This window comes from Neopsephotus bourkii, unplaced genomic scaffold (genome assembly GCF_033783945.1).
Source record: "Neopsephotus bourkii isolate Nb327-2 ecotype Australia unplaced genomic scaffold, CSIRO-AGI_Nbou_v1 NB_1846, whole genome shotgun sequence".
Taxonomy (NCBI): domain Eukaryota; kingdom Metazoa; phylum Chordata; class Aves; order Psittaciformes; family Psittacidae; genus Neopsephotus; species Neopsephotus bourkii.
In genome coordinates, this window is record NW_026902319.1 from 1,363,328 (window position 1) to 1,385,559 (window position 22,232).

At 41.9% G+C, this 22,232-nt stretch overlaps 1 protein-coding gene across 1 annotated transcript in view; it reads right to left on the reverse strand.

Moving 5' to 3' along the window:
- Nucleotides 1–22,232, reverse strand: part of GALNT10 (polypeptide N-acetylgalactosaminyltransferase 10) — a 77,441-nt gene that overhangs the window by 23,284 nt on the left and 31,925 nt on the right. Inside the window, exons 2-4 of the mRNA XM_061343972.1 lie at nucleotides 16,672–16,774; nucleotides 15,689–15,827; nucleotides 11,956–12,122 (exon numbers count right to left, since the gene is read on the reverse strand). Of these exons, the coding sequence (XP_061199956.1) occupies nucleotides 11,956–12,122; nucleotides 15,689–15,827; nucleotides 16,672–16,774 (409 nt within the window). The remainder of the gene's footprint in view (nucleotides 1–11,955; nucleotides 12,123–15,688; nucleotides 15,828–16,671; nucleotides 16,775–22,232) is intronic.

Here is a 22,232-nt window from a genome sequence, read left to right on the forward strand (position 1 = left end):
TCTTAAATCCTGCACACTGCCTCCCCAGCCAACCCACAGCATCAGTTTTCTTCTCCTGTGCTATAAGCCGTATTTCCCAGGGGAATCATTCTCATCAGTTTACTCTTCTCCCTTCCCATTTCATTAAATATGTATCAAGATTAAAGCATCCACTTAGGTTTTTCCTCTTCTGTTGACTACATGTGATCTAAAGAGGTGATTTTGTGACTCCGTGATTTTCCTTGTTGATTGCTTTTAACATCACAGAGGCTGCTCTGCTGACATCCAAACTCTGCAGGTTTTGGCCTATGTAGCCTCTGCAGCTGCTGAAACAGGAGTGCGCTCCTTGCAGCACACTTAATATTCAACTCAAGCTTGATGTAGCCATGGTGACTAGCAAGAAGGGCATTGCTGTCCCAAATACTGCGCCTTCAACCCGCAGGATCTGTGCCCTCATCCTAAGACCAAGTAAGTGGTTTTGATTATGCAGTTGTTTAACCACGGGAATGCCTGTGCTCCTGTTTAATGCTACCACACTTCTATTAAATTGATGAACACTGTATGGGCAGATGAAAAACATTAAGACAACCCACCATATCGACAGCATCACCACTTCAGCAGTCGGAGGCTAACACACCACACACCGGTTCAGGATCCTGTGAATTCATATTCCCCTTTCCATAGTAGAATTACAAATCCTGAGAGATCACATCAGTCTTTAATTGCCTTTAATCTATATCACTAAGTGCTTTCTGAGCACTGGAGAGACAAGCAGGGGTGCAAAAGTGTTTCAGAAGTTTGCTCACAGGACAGAATAAAACCAACTGAAAACTACTCCTCTGCTACCCATGGGCTTCATTACAGAGTCAGAGTAAGCTGCTGTTATTGAGGGGTGTTTGCTTCTTTTGAGCGTGTGAGTATACATTCACTGTTGATAGCTATTTACTGGACCGTATATCATGACATGAACCCAAAGCCTACAACTGACAGCAAGACAAAGCTTGCCATCATTTAGGGAGATGCAGGCAGATGAAGCGTTAAGACATTTCATGCTGGAACATCACGGAACATATCAAAGCTGCAAGATTAAAGCCTTAAAAGTCACTGAGTTTTTCTGGGGAAAAAGCAAAAAAATACATGAAAAACCAACCCAAAGCAGTCCTCAGAGATTCAGCTTTGCCTTCATCAGCAGCATTCATGTACAAAGAATTTCTTGGCCTGAAAGCATTTGCTCTGTGCAAACCAACAGGAGAAGAAAGATTCCAGGAGCACAAGAATTAACTGCTCCAGAATTTTGTCTTCTTAGAGGCTACTCCATTAGGTCCATGATGTAACCCACTTGAAAGTTGCTTTGATTTGGTAGGAATGCATCTCTTTGGAGTTCAAAGGCTTTTATCTCAAGTGGCTAAGTGAGGAAGAACAACTATGAAGCCTAAAATTAACAGTACAGCCCTACAAAATCTCTGCTTTGGCATTGCAGCCAAATGGAATACTGTAAAACTAACTGATAATCCCTCATTCCTACAATAATGCTCATACATTAATAACCATGAATGATAAAGCAAAAGCACATTTGTCTTGTAGTCTGTGTGCCAGAGAACAGAACACATTTGGCAAATTAAAAAATTACCAATAGAGAAGGAAAAATATGGACCCTTGATCTGTAGAAACAAACTCTGGCACGTGAGAAATACATTTTACAAACTCACATTTTTCTCTCCTAGACCTCTTTGTCATCAGTTCCCAAAGCTCTTGTTTACTTCATCGGCAAGAAACGCAACTATCACAATAAGTTAGTGACATCTGCCAGAAAGGTCAATAAATCTATTAAATCCTGAAGCACAAATCCAAGACTATTCCCTGCTGTACTGATACTGAAACTAAACCATCTCATGGACAATACTGCTCTTGGCTGATACACTCACTTTAGCTGGATGGGAGAGGGGAGAGGGTAGTACCCTATAGCTGAAGGTACCCTGCTTTTAGATCCTGAGCCTTGGCTTGCATCATTCAGCAAGGTAAACTGTGTTCCACTGGAGACACCAATGCATACTTTGCTTGTGGGAAGTAGGCAACAGCAGTCCTTATGACATTTATGAATAGACGCTACAGTGAGAGAACGAGTGTGGCATCTCTTTACTAATACCACTGCAATTAAAAATATATGGAAAAGGAATGTGTTTTAGATTATCCACTTTTATTGTTAAATTGCAGCAGCATCACCTTCCAATTTTCTCAAAGTGAGGAAGTTTTCACCTTTATCAATGTCCCTATGTGGAAACAGCTGCTTTGTCAATACCACCCAAAATGCACACTCAAACAGCAGAAACTATGATTACCAATAATAGGCATCACATACGAGCACTAACAGAGGGTATCTGAATCACATTTCTAATTAACATCTATAGAGAAGCAGCTGTAAAGCATTAAAATGCTGATTTGCACTGCAGCTGGCAGATATCTCCATTTTTGACTCCTAGCAGATGAGGACATATACTTCAAGGTGAGCAGAATAAAATCAAAGCTGTTTTCCCAAGAAATTCCACTAAAAAGCACAGGGGTTCTTAGTAGCAAGCAATGCAGCCAGATTTATTTAATGAGCTGTAATGGAAACTCTGCTCCTCAATTCTTTATTTAAACCTTAGTTTACTGGACATCCTTCACTACACAATAATTAGCTAAGAGGTCATAGTAAAGCAGACCTTTTAAAGCCACCTCATCTCCTTTCTAGAAGTTTCTTTAGCCACAGCAACTCATCTTGGAGTAATAAATACAAGATGATGAAAAGTAAACTGGTTGTTTAATTTAAGGCAGCCACCAAAAAGCTGAAGTAAACAACTACAATGAGCCCTCAGGTCTCTTAAAACACTAGAGAATGTATTTAATACTCTCCAGCCAGTGCCTAATGAACAATGCAGGGTTTAGATATTCTGTTCTGAAGGGTATACACAAGTACAGAAATGGTGTTTAGAAACATTAGGAATGAATACTCTGAAAAGGAAAACTTAAAAGTGAATCCTGTCCACATTTCACCATGGATCCAAAGCAAGCTCTAACAATTGTCTGAAGTATCCCATGCCTACAAGACCCTGCCAGAAATGGAGAATAACATGATATTCTCATTTCATTAACAAAAATTGGACATCTGCATCAGGTTTTGTTTATTGCTCTATTTGGTGCTCACTAGAGAACAGAGTACTGGTGAGCTCACAAATTCCCTCCTACACCCGAAGGTTCAGCTCTGCTGTGCTACCTGCAGCCACACTGGAGTGTGGGTAACAAACATCACATCTAGGCTATGGGTCACAACCCCTTAAGCTACTCTGAAGCCTGTTTCACTTTGTAATGTTTGTGCCACTACCAGAACCAGTGATATTCACCAAAGCCAAGTCACTTGCTACATGGAAAAGTGACACTGGTATTGGCTTCCATCAGAAGCCTTTTGATAGTGAGATTCTCAGAACTTGACTGCAGCCTAAGGACTGCTTACAGGAACTTCATGATGTTAAAGCACCAGACAAATGACCAGGTCCACAAACTGAGCATCATCAAAAGCCTGAGATTTAATGAGATGCTGATATCAAAATGAGTATGTTTCATGACAGAGAATTTCATTCTAGTGAAAGTAAAGATTACGTTCATTTCCTTCCAAGTCTCTCTACCTAAAGCAAACCTTTTCCCACTTACCCAAGGGGAGATCTTGTTGACAGCTAATCCAAAGCTGTTATGAGAGTCTAATCAGACCTGAGATAGTCTGCAGTGCATTCCAACAGCAAGGGAAAAAGCTATTGTGCCACTTAGTTTACAAAAAATAATCTTTTTATCAGTTGTTTGAGACGACAGTGACCACAACTTCTACAACAGACCTTGAAAGCTACATTGAAGGAAAGGTTGTGGAAAAGCAGAGCTGCCAAAAAAAGCTTTCTTTATTATGTTAAGGTTAAAAGCTTTCAAAGAACCATATTCAAAGTTCTGTAAGAAAGATTGTCACTGTCACCACTTGGTTCTAAGCACAGTCACTCCATATATTCAGAGATGTACTAATAATCAGATGTACTTCAGCACATTTGAGAGAAAAACCCCCTACTTCTACAACGCATGTGCCTAAAGATGAAAAGATAATCTCTTTAGCTGCAGAAATCCTTTACTGCTCCATTTAAAGATCAAAAAGAACTCAAGTATTAAACCTTTTTCTATTTCAGATACTAAGAGCATGATTTCTTTCAATTAAGGTCAGGCAGATGTGGTTAATGGAACCGCTTTGTATTTGCTATGTATCTGATGCTGCACCAAACGACACATTACTCAACCCCTCGCCTTCCCCCTTCAGTACGCTACTTAGTGACTTCTGCCCTTCAGACCAAATTATGCTGCATGTGGTTCAGCCAAGTAGCCTTACCCACATTTGTTTTTCCATTCAGATTATCCCAGAATGACTTCTGCTGCCATATAAAGAGAGATTTAAAAAGTCATTGGGGATTTATCTAACAAGAGGAAAAGGGGGATTTGGCTGTGGCTCCCTCTGATGCTCAGTGAACAGCTGGGCTCTGAGACTCCCCTGCCAGTAACTGTCCAAACAAGCCACAGGATGCTGTAAGACAGCACAATGGTGCAAAGCAATGGACCAGCCCTATGGGAGGGCAGAGGGAAACGCTGGTCAAAACCAAGGGCTGAGATGACACTGCTTAGGGAAAACACCCCCAGACTCCTTTATTAAAAGGCCTAAAAGCCTCTTGCTGCCTTTCAAAGATGAGCAGTGGCCATGTGCCAGAGAGTGAGCTCATAATGCTCTGCTGTCTCCCAAACGTCAAAGAGCTGCTTTAATTTATTGCACAAAGTCCTGCTGAAAACATGCAGCTAAGGAAAAAAGTGAGTAAAAGTGGGGAAAGAATAGGGAAGATTTTTAAATGGCTGAACAAATATTTTCAGGACTCCTAAATGAGCATAATTTTCAAGAATTAAAATAAGGCTCAAAGAAATGGCCATCCTGGAAGAAAGACGAAGCTGAAAACCAGAACCCCCCTAATAGCCCCTCCAAAGGAAAATGAGATCCCATAACCTTGCTTATAACAGAATTTTCTCCTCAAAGCCAACTATACCCAAGTTTGCAATGCTTCTAACACCCTAAAATATACCGTGCTTAACCTAAAAGCCAGAAGGTTGGCTTTGCAAATGTCATTGTTATATTGGGTTAAATGTATTCAAGTCATTCAGCTGAAACTGTTTCTGCCTCCCAGTCACAGATTTTGACTGGTTACCATAAGAAGGATGGTGAATCCCCACATATTGCACTGTACGGACACACAGTGCTGTAAGGCAGATGGCCCAGCTGGGTTCACACTTCCAGAACGATCCTTATGGTTGAAGACTGCAGCATTCTCAGTGCTGCCACATTCAAGTTTATTACTATATTAACATAGTGCTTTGCGTGTAACATTGTGCTTTAGAGATGACGACTGATGCTGCGGTATTCTTCAGCTGGAGACAACAGTTGTTGTAAAATACGGTCATTTAAACAGAAGTAGTCTTATAGATGAGTAAGAACAGGCTGTCAGTCAATATGCAAATAACTGAATGCTGAAACTTGACTTTTATATGAAATACAAGCACAGCCACTGACTTCTGCCAAGCTAAGCCATAGGATAATACCAAAACACTTCTGAACCACTTGTGTGGTGCGTACATTCTCCTCTCTGCACACAGCTAACCCAGGTATGTGGCAGGATGTTTCTTTTCAGTAACATTCAGCAATTAAGTCACAGCCTTCCAGCACACAAGAAGTTTAGGGTGTCTTGAATAATTTAGTATATTCGACTGCTACAAGGATGAAAAGTAAAAATCCTTGCCATACTTTACGTTAAAGAGAGGGCTGAAAAATACATGCCTGTTTGCTCCAGATAAATACAAACCCAAACAATTCACTAAGTTTTAGAGGTATCAGTGCTCCCTAGGAAGTTATGCCTTTTGGTCACTTGACAAAGGAATTATGGCATTGGGGCATGAAGGATGCTCATGCAGCCCATCTTACTAGGTCTACTATTCCAATATGTTTGGATTCCCTCAGTCTTGTTTTCTAACCTAGAAAAAGCATCCTGACTTTAATCACTGCCTCCCATAACAACCTTACAGACAAAGTGATGAAATCTGAGCTGGATAGACAGTCAGTGAGGCAGATGGAAAAGTGAGCTCTAAGGGTCGTAATCAGCAGCACCAAGCTGAGCTGGAGGCCTGGACCATCGCTGTGCATCCCAGGGGCCAATATCAGGGCTAATACTACTGCACATCTTCATTCAAGACCTGGATGACAGGAGCAAGCGCACCCTCAGCACATCTGCAGATGATACCAAGCCTGGAGGCATGGCTGACGTGTCACTCACAGGGACTTGAACAGGCAAGAGGAATGGGCCAGAAGGAGCTCATTAAATTCTACAAAGGGAAATACATATGCCTGTGCCTGGGGATGAGCAACCCCATGCACCTGTATTGACTGGTGCATGGAGCTTTGCAGAAAAGGACCTGGGTGTCCTTGGGCACAATTGGAAGTAGAGGAAATACTGTTTAAACATTTCCTTTTGTTTAAGCTAAGTCACTAACAGTGACTGAACAGAAGAGGTTACCCAGATTCATGATGGGGTCTCCATCCTTAGGGATTTTCAAGACTTGAGTGAATAAAATGGAGAAATCTGCTGTAGCTGAGCAGAGGGGCTGGGGTGGATGATCCCTGGACATCCTTTCCAACCTCAGATATTTGTGATTCTGTATGTGTGCCAGCCCAGCCTCCACCTGAAAGAGATCTCTTCTCCAAAACACACACGAGAGAGGAGGGTTTGACCTCTGCCTCTCACCCAGCAGCAGTGTATACAGATGTTCCACTGCTGTACAGAGCTACCAATTATGTGTATCAGGTGAAAAGCAAAGAACATTTAGACAAGCACCCTGCAAAGAGAAAGCATGCCATCCTCTGCCCTCGGTTCCTTTAGCTTAAGGCTATTCATTTGTCTAGCAAGAGACAGAGGGCAGCATGTTTATTCATGCAAACACAAAGATAGCTTATACAACAGAGGTGTTCACAGACTACCAGAACTAGATGGAGACCAACAGTCTATTTCATACAAGACAGAGATTAGAGGAGGACAGCTCAGTTTCTCACAGCTGGATTCAGACTGTAGGTCTACGGACTGACACAGACCCTGAAGAATCAGGAACTGCTTTGTCTGTTGCCTGCTATCAGTAATAAAATGCCTTTAGAGCCGGTACAGAAACCTGCAGTGTTACAAACTGACCTGCATTTCAACTTCTCTTCCCCTCCTCCTATTTCTATGATATAATAGAACCCACTTACCACTCTGCTGCATGGTAATTAAATAATCAAAAAGCAAACAAATTTCACATCTGACAGTCCCCAGGAGAAAACCGATACACATGAAAAACACATTTCAGTTTACTTAAAGCCATTCTGGTAACAGCAAGCTCAGAGGGATATAATTAGTACTCTGCAAGCCAGCATTATGAAAAGGCTTAATTTAACTGAGATAGGAACTGAAGAATAGCTATAGAAATGAAAAGTGAAGCCACAAATCCACACAGGAGTGCCATAGCTAAGCATCTTTTATGATCAGGAATTCTAACATTGTACTTCACGTGTATTGCATTCTGATTTCTTCCTATCCAGACAGGTAGGTGCTCTTCTGGACCACCCTCAAACAGCTCAAGTTAATCCCTGGAGGTCAGTCTGTGGGTCTTCAGCAGTTCCCAGTAGGATACAGGAAGAGGCAGGCAATGCCAGGCAGGTTCATTCTTATTGTCCAGCAAAAGTCTGCTGAATTGGTGCCTCCTTCTTCAATACAACCTATATTCTTCTGCACATTAAATCCCTACGGTTGTTTTCAAATGCTTATGGACAGGAGAATAAAAAGTTCTTCTATCACAGACATTCCAACTAAGCTAGTGAGGAAAAAAGCATACACTATTATAGCAATCTTCATAGGAATGCTACGTTGGTAATATCGACTATCAGAGAAAGTAGAAAATAGCCCCACAATATTTACTCTGTTGTGACCAATAGCACATGCTAGAAAGCAGCTTCTCTTACAGAACTTCTAATCCAACCTAAGAGGGGAATCCCCATAAATAAAGAACCGAGTGTCAGCAAATACAATTGATGGAGGTGACATGGTCAGCACCTCAAAGCAAACTGGATGCCTCCACTGTACTGCAGCACCCTGACCCCACCGACAGGCAGCCATTCCCAGAGCACTGTGGCCTGTGTGGAATCCAACCCTAAATTTGTCTGAAGGCTGGATTGTGATCATTTACATTATACTACAGGCATGCAAAAGAGAATTCCAGAGGGCAAGTTGTTCCAGGACAATGTGATTTTTCAAATACAAAGCAATTCCAAAACACAGCTCGCAAAGCTTTTGCTGCCGGCTGTTAAGACTTGCTGTCATCAGGACAGCCTTTTCTGGTCGAAAAATGTTTATTGCTAAAGGTCACACTATTGTTTCTCTCAAACAAATTAAGAAATAAATGGCTGTTGACACTTCCAGATGATGATTCATCTGTCCGAGAGCTACAATAATGTGAAGCAACCCAGCTGCCTCTCAGGTATGCTGCAGATCACATACATCTATCTTCACTCTCCTATCACTTTGTTAGCCAACTCCTCCACCTTCTTTGTCATCACACCCAAAATTCCTTACTCTCAAGCTTAAAAACAGATGAAAACCATAGGAAAGTAACATCTGTCAAAAACACACCAGTGCATGCAGCAGCCAGGTTTCCATACTTACTCTATTATTAGCAAAGTCCTCTTTATGTGAAGCAAAGATTCTCCACGTACGAGATGCACAGATGAAAGAGGCCGATGGATTGGCACTAACATCTCCACCTACAGAGACCAGTGCAGAACAAGAGCACAACCCTAACAGAACCTCGAGGGCAGCTCAGCAAAGCCCAGTACATTTAACCCCAGTGCAGGTCAGTACACAAGAAATGCTAGCAGGAGGAATGCAGTCTTCTTGCCAGGGAAAGCCAGGCTCTTGAAGAGTTATTAAAGTGCTGGAGGTCTGGCCTTTAAGACAGTTTTAGACAACCCTCAAGTGAAAGGCCATTATGAGCTACAGCAGAGTGTATCTGGTACTCTATCTTGTCAGGGTAACCTCTCGATAGAAGAATTAATAACAGATTTTTATTGAGCGATTATCCTTTTCCTCTTTTGCTGTTCACTGGATTTTATGATGACTATTTACTGATGTCTTTGGGGAAGAAGCTGACATTTACTGTTCATACTATGCCTCTCTGATCTCAAATGTGGCCTCTACTATGTCTAGGTCCAACAGTGATTCTATAATTTTAGAAGACAGATGCTGTAACAGATCTGCGGGTCTACCCTTTGAAACAAAAGCACAGCATTGCACTTGCAATGTGTCCTCATTCTTGTTGCTGCTCACCAGTTCTGTGGCACAGCAGTGATGACCATCAGCTTAAACACAGCGTATTTATCCCTCACCCAAATTATTCATGAGAAACAACCACAGCAGTCCAAATCCAAGAACGTGCCCTTTTCAAACACATAACATGCGAAGTAAAAGTCTTCCTGGAGTCTCTGCTCCTTCATGCAGCTCAGTTTGATGAATTATCAATTCTCAGCTATTGGACTGAAGTGTTTGGTTTGGGGGTTTTATTTTTTAATTAATACAATGGAGAAATTAAACCCAGAGATTTATAACCACCAGCCAAGATCATGTGTTTATAACCTAACAGCCTCCTGAATCATAGAATCAACCAGGTTGGAAAAGACCTTTAAGATCATCAAGTCCAACCATTACCCCAGGACTGCCAAGACCACCACTAAAAGACTAAGGATCTATTTAAACGTAGAGGAATATGGAAGCCAACCCCAGGGTGGTTAAGAAAGAACACTGACTACTGGCAAAGGAGAGCAGCCAGCAGGAAACGCTACAGTGCAAATACAGAACTGACAGCGAAGGAAAAGCGTTCATCCTAACCAGTAGTTGTCCCAGCAAGCAGAGTTCAACTGAGCAAGCAGAAAAAACACTTGTTTAAACCGAAAAGTTCTATTAGCACTCTCTTTGCCTGTGTGTCATTCTCCTCCCTTGACAATTTAGCTCACTGTCCAACACCAGTAGTCTTTTATAACCATCTATAAATAGATGCTGCACACAAATTAATCTCAGCTACTTCCTGATGAAAGATGGATGACTGACGGAAAAGAGCTTGCATCTTATCAGAGGCAGGTAAAACACAGCAAAAGCAAGCTGCATGAAGGCATGTGTACAGACTGATGAGGAGCAGGGGTGGGGAGCCAGGAGTGCTTGCTCTCTTTTGCCTGGTCAGAAGAGCACATTTACAGAACAAGGAAAATAGATCCATAGGAAACCAGATTTCATTACTCCCACTTCTCTCAAAAGAAACCTGCTTGTACAATTCAGCTGTGATTACAGCATGAGCTTGTCTAGTTTGCTTCTAGAATGAATAGCAATAAAGATACCTTGGTAGCAGGGTGTTTGGGTTGGATCCCCCCCCCCCAACTTAGTCTGAAAATCCTCTAAAAAAAAATACCTATTTCATATAACACTGATTTGTGCAAACCAGTATGCCTTGCTTGCAAACTAATTAGAGATGTACTTTAGAACAAATACTGTAGCTCTTGTGTGGTGCTTATTTGGAAGTCAGTATAGGTCATAATACTGAATACTCACAAGCTTGTTTTCAAGCTCATTTTAGGAGCTTCCTACATGCCAGATTTTTGGAGGTGTATCCTTTAGCATTTGTGTAGAGAGCTCTTTCCCCCAGTTGAGTCACGTCAGTGGCACAACTCTTGAACTCTGCAGTCCATAAAGCTAAATAGTCTTACTAATTTTAAAGGAGAAACTAAAGTTGCTGTTGCCCAGGGAGGTTGTGAAAGCTCCATCCCTGGCAGTGTTCAAGGCCAGGTTGGATGAGGCCTTGGGTGATATGGTTTAGAGCGAGGTGTCCCTGCGCATGGCAGGGGGGTTAGAACTTGATGATCTTAAGGTCCTTTCCAACCCTGACTATTCTATGATTCTATGATTCAGTCATAACCCCTTGAAGTCACTGCACCCTCCTCAGCACAGGAGATCACCAGCTACTTCAGTGGACTTCCCGTGTGATCTTTCTAGCTATGCAGTGTCTACATGATGAAGGCATTCATTCCTCCTTCACTTGATTGCCTTTTTCACCAAAGCAAGGGCACGAACTACAAGACAATGTCTAGCTTAATTATATCACATAGCATTTAAATGTCTGAGAAAAAAATCCCTTGCCTTTCTGCTACAGAAAAGTAAATTCAGCAACTACATCTACACACAGCTGCTGCAGTTACAAGTGGTTGTTTCATTTGTGGTGATGTGTTATGACACTGACTACACGTCTTTGCACATAGCACTTAAACCCAATCCAAAGTGACTACTCCTGGCAATGCAGTACAAAATAAAGAGTGTAGTGGCAAGCAAGTCAGCAAGTGAGAGCAGTCAAAGCTTTGGATGTTGCAGATTTACTTTTCAGGAGCACAAAATTCAGAGAAAAGCCAAATCATAGGCAGTCAAGGTGGAAACGTTTTATTATCAAGGCTTCTTTTACTATTTTCTGTGCCTAGAAAAATAATGCAGAATGTGAGGAGTGAGCTGTTCCCCACTTTGTATTTTATTCCAAGCTTCAAATGTTTAATCCTGGGGTTAAGGGCTATACAGGTCCTTAGCAGAATATTAAAACCAGCTCCCTGTTTATTCACATTGCCCAAAATGCAGGATAGCCTATGCCATCAGCAGCTAAATCAGCATAAACTGAATATGGACCTTGAGTTCGACCTGAGCTGTGCTGTTGGCGAGAAAAAGCTTAAGTTATTATACACATATTTTCAGGGGAATTGATTTCTCAGATAGGTAAGCATAGGTAGGTAAGCATGGTGAAGTTACGTACAAATGGTCATACCTCTATCGCTGAAGTCATCCACCAGCACTATCTCTGCTATCAGCTCAGGTGGGGAGCGGTTTAGGACACTGTGCACTGTCCGGAGGAGGGAAGACCATCCTTCATTGTGGAATGGTATTATCACACTGGTGTTTGGGAGCTTCTCCAGGTACAGCTTATTCTTGCAGCTGAACATAAACAGAGGAGGTCAAAAGGCAGTGCCAAAACCCACCACTTCCATATGAACTACCATTAAGTAACTTAGTGCATTCTTTACCCCCCAGATTGATGCAAAGTGCTTGGAAAATAAAACAAACCCACCAACTTTCAAGCCAGTAGTGCCCTGATCTAATCTACCAGGAAAGAAAATAGAGAATTCCATATGGAGCGGGGACTGTTAACGGCCAGTGATGCTTAGCAACACAGAAAGTTACACTGATCTATTAGGTGCTGAAGCTGCTTTTAAAAGAAGCTCCAGTTATAGCTTAAGATATCCTTATGCCTCAAAGATCACTAGGAAGAGGAATTTCTACAAAGCTGTTTCAGAATTTGAACGCATCCCATGAAGGCATTATCAGTACATTGGTCAAGCTCACTTATTCCCATATTTTTGGGAAGCAAAATCCTCTTATCACATATGTAACTGTAATCCAATTTTAATAGTCTTTTTTAAACAAAATCTGCAGGAAGTAAAGACTTTGTGTGACGGCACCTTCCCTGAGTTCAAGACAGTGTTCACAATACACTGAAGAGATAGGATAATCGCACACTAAGAACTGCTCAATACAGGAAACCACCTCACTCAGCAACAGATCTACCTCAAACCTCTACCAAAGGCTTCCTTTGTCATGAAGGACAGTTACTCAGTTCAATTTTCCTAAGCAATCAATCTTGCCTTCCCATTTTTCAGCATGTCTTGTCTGACAAACGGGATCAGTTCTACAGACAGAAGTGGAGAAGGTGGACTTTGGAACTTAGATAAAGCTGGAGAGTTGTCTGCAGAGAGCCCATATGAAAGCCTTGAACTTGGGGGTATTTCCCCACAGCATTAATCTTAATTTTGAAATAACGTTCCCTTGCTTTATGGGGGTGTTTTCAAGGCAGCTTCATGAAGAAAGCTCAAACTGCAGCAGGAAGTGCAGAGTTTATATTCCCTACACGTGCAGCCCTAAGTGGAGTTTGAACCTCGTTAAACAGGTAACATCTAAAGCCATAGAGCAAAAATACTGCTCTCCCTGTCCTGCCCCAACACTGGACCTCTTGCATTAGCATTGTAGCAACACTGATTTGCAGGCTTTCCCATGCCAGGCACTCAGCAAGGCTTTCACTGTGTGCACAGCAGTAATGAAATCACAGCATAGCACAGCATGCACACAGTGGTTCCCTCCCTGTTCCCTTGAAGGGCAGATGGGAAGGAAAGTAGCCCTGGCAGTGCAGCTTTTCCCAGGTACTTTTCCCAGGGAATGGGGAAGGATGCACCTATGTTACACAAATAAATCTGTGCTTACAGGAAGTTACTCTGGTGTCTGTGTGAAAGGACAGTAGCTTATTCTGTGTCTAATGAATCGCTTTGGGGTGCTGCCAAGCACTTGTAGACTATGGCTGCAATGTACAGATGCAAGATGCAAAATAAAGCTGCATGGACTGCTTTCATCCAGCCCTTGGCATTGCAATCTTAGTCCTTTTTCCAAGAGAGCTACTACCTCTAGTTCTGTTCCAATACGAAACAAGAGCCCTCAAATATTTTCTAACTCTTCTTGAACTGGAATTCTCATTTTCTGACTAACTTTAACAACTAGGAAAGCTCAGCTATGAAGTATATTCATTAAGCATGAAGAGAAATTGTTTCCCTCCAGCTACATCTACAATTGCTTTACAAGACCTGCAAAATTAGTGTTTAATATTAAAAACCCCAGAAGCACTTAAAGCAAATGTTAGCAGACATGACTGTTGAAACAAACATCATATGTGTGTACCAGGTAGATCCAGTACATGCCATTCCCCAGGCTTGATTCCCATGATTAGCAGAAAGCAGAGGTGACATTATTTGGCATATAAAGGGTCCACACTAACCATCTATGATGAGAGCAAACACATTGGCTTCCTTTTTGTTCTCCCCCATCCATGACAGCTGCTGGGGAGAATCCCAACTGCGGTCCCAAAGCATAAGACAGTACAGATGCTGCAGTTTCCCCGACATCACCTTCGCCTTATACACCCTGCTGTCTGCAGGCACATCTCCAAAAGAGAAAGTGTATTATCTCTTACCATACATAAAAGTCTAGGTAAAGCAAGTGTTCTAAAACACAGCTCTCTTCCTCCTAGAATGCTCCTTATGGACTTTGTCTCAGCCTAACTTCATTATAAATTGCCCTCATCAACCTCTCAAATAACACAAACCACACCATTTCAAGTATATCTTATTTAATGGGCCCAGGGAATGCACAATAGACCTTTTCAGTCATGAATTCCTTTACTTCAAAACTCCATTACACATAGCCCTACTCCCTGCCCAGCTAATCCCAGCATCCGTTGTACACACGCTGTTTATCCTCTCCTTGAGACTTCCACAATTATAACTCACTACACTGGGGGAGAGAACGTGTCAAGCAACAAGCAAACCAGCTGCAGCAGCATCATTAATCACAGCTTAAGTCTTTGGTGCCCCAGACACTTTACTTATTAATTTTAACTGGGGACTGGAGTCAGAAGTTTCATGTATTAAAAGAGTTTAAATAGCAGAATTAGCAACGAGGAGCCAGCAACTTTGGGAAACAATGGGGAATATGTGTGAGGCAATATATTACATCCTCAGATGCGGAAATACTGGCATCGTCTGATGTTTAAATTCTCAGAGCCCATGGCAGCTCCTATAAGTGGAGGTCAGGTATAAGTTAGGTTAGCTGTATTTCCTAGAGCTTGAGCATGGGCTGATCAACAAGAATCTTCAGTTACCTGATTTATCTCTATGTTTGAATATTTCAGCTGCATGCCTAAAATATTTATGGAGCTATACTCACTACTCTGGTTTATGAGTATATATTGAGAAAGGGTGTCAAGCCAGTGTATTTGATTAGTTTGCTGTGACAGCTGAAGAGGTAATCTCTCAAATGTGCAGTTAATAAATTATAAAACCTGACTTCTGGAAATCATATATCACAAATAAAGGAGATGTTGAATTCAGATTCACTAAATTGCGATAAAAGGGGCTTCACACAAAGCAAGCCTCCATTCAAATGTTTAACAATGCTTTGAGATTAACAACTGCACAAACAGTATTTAAAAGCCTCTCAGCTTTGTATAAACAAGGGTTAAGTCCCAACTGAAGCACTTCTGATAATGAAACACTCCCTCTGGCTTGCACAAAATACAGTCTGACACCATCCAAACGGATAATGTCCCAGAATAGACGAACTTAAAAGGTAGCACTCAACAGGAACCAGTTTCTACTTGTAAACCCTGCTGATGTTTTTATGAGGAAGATGTCTAAAAAACTGACCCACAACTCAGAAGGATTTCTGATAAAAGTCTTCATATATAACTGAGTACTCAAATCTTGAGTCTCCTTTATTTCCCATTGCACCTACTACACACTGCCCTTTATTAAGGAGGCAGCAGGACCCAGCTGTGAAAGGACTGTATTTGATGACCAAAGAGTACAAGAGTCCATCATAAAAAAAGAGCACACTTCTGCAGATATGGCAATTTAGGGCTTGTAAACTTTCACCCATAGCCATGTGAACTATATACTTACTTTGGATGTCTGATGTCTGGAAGGGAACGATTCAGAGAAATTTTATCACTCACAAAGATATTAAAGCCATTTTCCCTGTATGCCTGGTCCACTTGCTCTGCATCAGTCATTGGATAAGGTTTTCCCTGTTCTCCATTTCCTATAGATAGAAAGGAAACAGGCATCATTACTACTAATTGGTGCTTAACTGGCCAGAAATTAATCCATATATCAGAAGAAAAGCAGTCATAGCCCTTTGAGAATTCCTCAATTAGTTTTGAGCTCTGTGTCATACTTAGCACTGGGGCAACCGTGCCAACCTAACCATTTTGTTTGATAAGCAGTTTTGCTACAAACCACTCAGCTGTGCAAATCATGGAAGCTAAAAGTCTTCCCTCTAACATCAGAAACAGATGAAGGGGCTATGGCAACACTGTGGAGGATCTATAGAATGCTTTTTGCTTCACTGCAGAAAGAATGCATATGGTTTAAATACCTCATCACTATTGCTTTCTTCAGCACAGATGGATATGTATATTTAACAACCTGAGCTCCTGCACAGGGGAGGTAAAGCCCTTGCAGACACACCAGTGTAATGCTGTGACATTCAAAATAGGTCTTTTATGCAACGTGAGACAAAACCCAGAAATATGGAATAAAACTTGCGTAAGTTATAATTTAGAACATTTTTCTTACCCCTCTTCTTCCTTCCTGCATCTCCCATACTTGGGAAAGGTGCAGACACACAGTTTTTGATAGGTTTTTAAAAAATCATGTTGCACCTATCCTAAAAATACCGAATTGTTACCGAGATATTTTCACCTCAAAATGGTTATTGTGGAGTTTGGGGAACAGGCTTTAACTGGGATTAACACACAAGAGTTGTTGCATCATGTCAAAAACATCTTGACCCTGAGGCTGAATATGCTGTTCTGCACTCAACCTACCAAATAAAACCAAACTAATTAACAGCATGTATTAAAACATTCTTATAGGAGTCTTACCCACACGCTCAGAGTCCCTCCTTATGGCTTCTTTGTTATGCCAGTCCTTTTTCCTTTGTCCATCACCAAAGTAAGGGTCTTTCTTTTGCCTCACGTATGATACCTTTTAAACAAAAGATTGGATGTACTAAATACACAACATGTGAAACCTTTCCTTAACAGCCTCCCCTTCCTGTAAGGGGAGATTAAACATCTTCCTTAGGGTAAAACCATCACAAAGAAGTAGTTTTTAACCTGAAAGGAGTGAGGAAGGAAGCAAGTTTTCTTGCCTTAGAACAGTACTTTATCCATAGCTATCAAGTGATGCTTTTTTCACAGCACCATCATGTATGCAGACCAGTATTCTTAATCAGTGAATCTATTAAAACCTCCCATTTTCATTTTGGAAACATCCAATACATCTTACATCCTATTTAATTAACAAAAAAGCTGTAATGGGAGACCTACTGCTGGAATCATTATTAATGAGCACACTCCTATACCTGAATAAAATCAAAATAAGATTTAGAAGGTCATTTATTAAGACTCTTGCTGCTCAACTTAAAAGCAAATTCTACACAAGGCATGACCCTCCACTGAACACCATTAAAGCTCCTCTTTTCGTGACGTTGTTCCTGGAATTCAAAGGCAATGGGTGTGCTTTGGAAACATGTTAGCAAATAAATTCAGGATCAAAGAGACTAGGTGTGGAACAAAAACCATGATACATTTCCAATACAGACATCCGCCAAATCCAAGGGCATATATATACATATATATATATACACACACACACACACATATATATATATATCACAGTATGTTAGAGATTGGAAGGGACCTCAAAAGATCATCTAGTCCAATCCCCCTGCCGGAGCAGGAACACCTAGATAAGGTTACACAGGAACGTGTCCAGGCGGGTTTTGAATGTCTCCAGAGAAGGAGACTCCACAACCTCCCTGGGCAGCCTGTTCCAGTGTTCCGTCACCCTCACTGAGAAGAAGTTTCTTCTCAAGTTTAAGTGGAACCTCTTGTGTTCCAGTTTGTACCCACTGCCCCTTGTCCTTTCATTATTTGCCACTGAGAAGAGCCTGGCTCCATCCTCGTGACACTCCCCCTTTATTATTTATATACACTAATAAGGTCACCCCTCAATCTCCTCTTCTCCAAACTATAGAGACCCAGCTCCCTCAGTCTTTCCTCATAAGGGAGATGCTCCACTCCCTTAATCATCTTAGTTGCCCTGCGCTGGACTCTCTCCAGGAGGTCCCTGTCCTTCTTGAACTGAGGGGCCCAGAACTGGACACAATATTCCAGATGCGGTCTCACCAGGGCAGAGTAGAGGGGAAGGAGAACCTCTCTCGACCTACTAACCACCCCCCTTTTAATACACCCCAGGATGCCATTGGCCTTCTTGGCCACAAGGGCACAGTGTCGGCTCATGGTCACCCTGTCGTATCCCAGGACCCCCAGGTCCCTCTCCCCTACACTGCTCTCTAACGGGTCGCTCCCCAATCTATACTGGAACCTGGGGTTGTTCCTGCCCAGGTGCAGGACTCTACACTTTCCCTTGTTATATTTCATCAAGTTACTCCCTGCCCAACTCTCCAGCCTTTCCATGAGATTTTTGCCTCTGTTTTGCAACATCCCTGTTCCACCATCCAGCTTCCTCTCCAGGATACAAACCCTGCCAGGAAACGTCCTGGAAGGCTCTTGCAGACCAGAGCACCTGCTTGCCAGGAGAGCTTTGCCAACTTTGAGCACTAGGCTTGTGCACAAGTGTCATGCTGGGCATGGGAACAGCTGGCAGGTCTGAATCCTCAGTATTTTAAGTGTCTTTTGTCTCTTACTCACAGCACTCTGGAGTGAAAGAGCACACGAGGAGAAGTTTACAAAGCCGTTATCCCTTCTGCCACTACCTGTGATTCAACACATGCAAACCCCTTACTGGCAGTTACTCCAGAAATCCCACCCACCACTGAACAGAAAAGCATTGTAAGAGTGTCTAGGAACAGATCTAAAAGGAGAAACACAGTGTGACTGAGCCTTGCAACACCTACTGTGCACATGGTAACCCAGCACCCTGTGCCAAACCCCATGAAGCCAGGGGTTAAATCAAATCACAGGTCACTTGTAACCTCCTGCATGATAGAAACTGGTGAGGCTTTTGCTGCACGTCAGCAACATGTATTTAAATACCTCCAGAGCAAGCAACAACCGCACACAAGCAATCTAACCACCACAATACTGAAAGCAAGCAATAGCACACCATCCTCCACTGCTGTTCCAAAAGAAGAAATCACAGACTGCCACTGTATTATGTACAGAGCCCAAATGACACAGGCAGACAGCAGAAAGTCTAGTAGATAGTCATATTACTTCTCTCAGTCTCGAATTTACACACAAAACCATCTTTGGGCTGGGCTAAGCTAAACCCATCTAAAGGTTATACATGTCAAGAGAAAAACTTCAGTAATCTGTAAACTTTAAGCAAGAGGGGAAACTATGGAGTGCACATATCAGTTATCCAGATCATTCCCAACTGTAGTGTTTGGAGGCACATGGAATAAGTTATCAGTCCTCAAGTCCTGAGGAACAGGCTCTGTAGAGCGCTCAGTCTTGGACTGTCAGTCCTTACTGTACAGTAAGGACTGTATAGGGTGACTCACTGGGTAGGTAGGGCTCCTCTGCCTGCAGTGCTCATGGTGATGCTACTGCCCTGTACAACTAAAGCCAAACGAGATCCACACAAGATAAACATGTTGATCTCTATTGGATCAAGATACCTCTCTAAGTGGCTTTTCAAATCTTGAAGGTAGACAAACATAGCTACAGATGGTCACGACAGACGTGCTGCATTGTGGAGCTTTTTTAGTCTTGGGCAGACAAGTTACATTCATCAATTCAGAAATGCTTCGTTACATTTAATTCAACTTGAGCAAATGTTAAGGGGTTGGAGGATTTCTGACTGTATCCCTTGCAAGCAAACATACAACACTTACATTGGCTTTGCAGGTTGCTATTAAAACACCGTATCTGAAAAGTCTGCTGTGAGTCACTGACAAGTTCTGTCAACAATGCCTCAACATTAGATTGATTTTCAGGGCCAGAAAATGAGTATCAGTGTCTCTGCTTCAGTGACCTTGCCAGAACCCACTAATCACACAGCCCCAAAGGGAAGGTACAGCTGCAGCAGCCTGATTAGCATCCTATTTCTTGTTAAAAATCACACTTTCAAGACCAACTTCATTTCAGCAGACTACCAAAACCAGCCAGCATGAATGATAAAACATTGTCTTCCCCACTCTTGACTGCAATCTTTATGCTCATGTTATCACCATTAGAGGAGCAGCATGCAAAGTTGTGGGTAACGCACCACCATGGGCTCATCTATATGCTCACAAGTCTTGTTCGTTGTGAAAATGGGCAGGTTGTTGACATTGTATTTTGGAAGCTTTATTTTCCCCTCCTCTTTCCTTTTCTTCCTCTTCATAGAAGATGTCTGAGCTCCAGAAATCCAGACACAGCAAACAGGGACCAGAACATTGCTTTTTTTAGTGGTTTCCTTCAGGGATGCTGTATGGGATTTGACTGAATTATGCAAATTACAAAATTTGATGATACCCTTCAACAGACGCTCTAGACTGTGATATCGAAGCAATCTGCAAAACACAGCAAGTTTCCTAGGACTGACTTTTGCTTTAACTATTAAACAAGCATCTCATTTGCAGGGAGCTGCAGCTTCTGTAATGCTTTATCTCTTATCAATTTTCAGTTTTATCTTTATCTCTCATTAATTCTAATTGCATAGGAGGAAGCATAACATTTTTGTCCAAAGCCACCAGCACTTCCCCCCAGTTTGCATTTTAACAGTGGAATACAGTGACCATTGTTGAACATAGAAGTTATTAATGCTGCATGATTAGGGTAAATTGGCATTATGAATTTGGATTTCTGTCCCTATAAAACAGTTCAGCAAGGCTCCAGCATTGGCAATTACCTGTTCTGCTCTACCTCAGCTTCACATTTTGCAAGAAAAGGTTGAAAAACGTTGTTGAAAAGGTCACTAGTAAACAGCAATGCTAAAAGCGGATTCCAAAGCATGAAGGGTTCATTATGATCATGTAGTCAAGCTATGTAAGTGCACAAGCCGTTGAATTTTATCCATCAACTCCTACAGCAGGCTCGTAAGTTCTATTTCAGCTCAAGCACATTTTCTTTTCCTTAAGAATAGGAAGTTGTTTACCTCTAAGGAGCGATTACTTCTCCAGCAATATCTTAAGCTAATCTCCTGCCTGCTTCCATCCTTCATTTTTTAAAAGCTGGAAATGACTTAAAGCAGAAAGGCACATTAAGCAATACATTGAGTCTGGATTTAGACAGATTGCTGTAAACAAGCCCCTTCTGTTGTCTACCACGCTGTTAACACGCCGCCAAAGCAATGGATCAGCGTTCAAACGCCAAATGCACAAAAATGGAGTTTTAATTTTTCTGTTTAACCACTATTCAGTGTGCCTGGTTCCTGCCAGAGTAAAAGAAGGGAGGATGGAGACATGAGCCACAGGCTTTCTACACACGAGGGGAAAACCACTTGAAGTGCATGCACTTACCATAACACTGCACAGGTCTCAAACCCCATTGAAACATTTTGCTAATTTGTTATTTTTCTTTAAAACCAAGGAGCTATGACCTTTGGAGACAGTGTTAAAGGGGCATCTATTCCATCTCAGGTCTCCTCATTTACCCCAGCACCTCAGCAAGTGTATCTTGCTTTTATGTCCTACAACAAGATGATGAAGATGACAAAACAATCCAGAAAAACAACAGGGAAAGGGAGAGCAAATACAAACCATTCCTCTATTAAAGGAAGATGTAACCTGAGGGAGACTCAGTAAAGACTCAAGAGTGTGAACCTTGGGTACAACCCAGTTGTTGTGATCTGTGTCATGGCAAAGCAGAAAGAAGAAACATCTATAGGCAGATCTTCTACCTAAAGTACTCAAGGGGTTTCAGAAGGTAGGAAACATGGAAGAATCCTCCCTCTCTCATCAGCAAGAAACCCAGGGTTTTTTGATCATTGGAGCACCCACACTAAATGTAGGCAACCCTTTCATAAATAAATAGATCTCAAGTCTTATTGCACCATTAAGAACTGAAATTCCTTTTTGGTCTGTCAGATCCATTAGCATGTGTTGAACAACAAACTGGTGCAACGCATCCACGCAGCACAACCAGCTTCCATCCATCCCCTGTACTGGCATGGAAACAGCTGGGACTTTCAGATGATCTAATGCAAACCAAAAATATCCCTAACATCAGATGGAGGCATTTGTCCTGGGTCAGGAAGCTGCTCATAGCCCTGGTCAAAGCTCTTCCTTTACTGGAACAGGAGATAGCACACCACTAGAAAAAGCAAGTGCTAAAAGCCTGTTGTGCAATCTACCCAAATGTTTTCTAAAGGTTAACTTTCGAAGCTACTTCAGCCCATCAAAAATTTAAAAGCTACATTAACATAATCCATACCTTCAATATTTCAAGACCTACTAAAATGTAACACAGGACTAAATGGCATCACATCATGT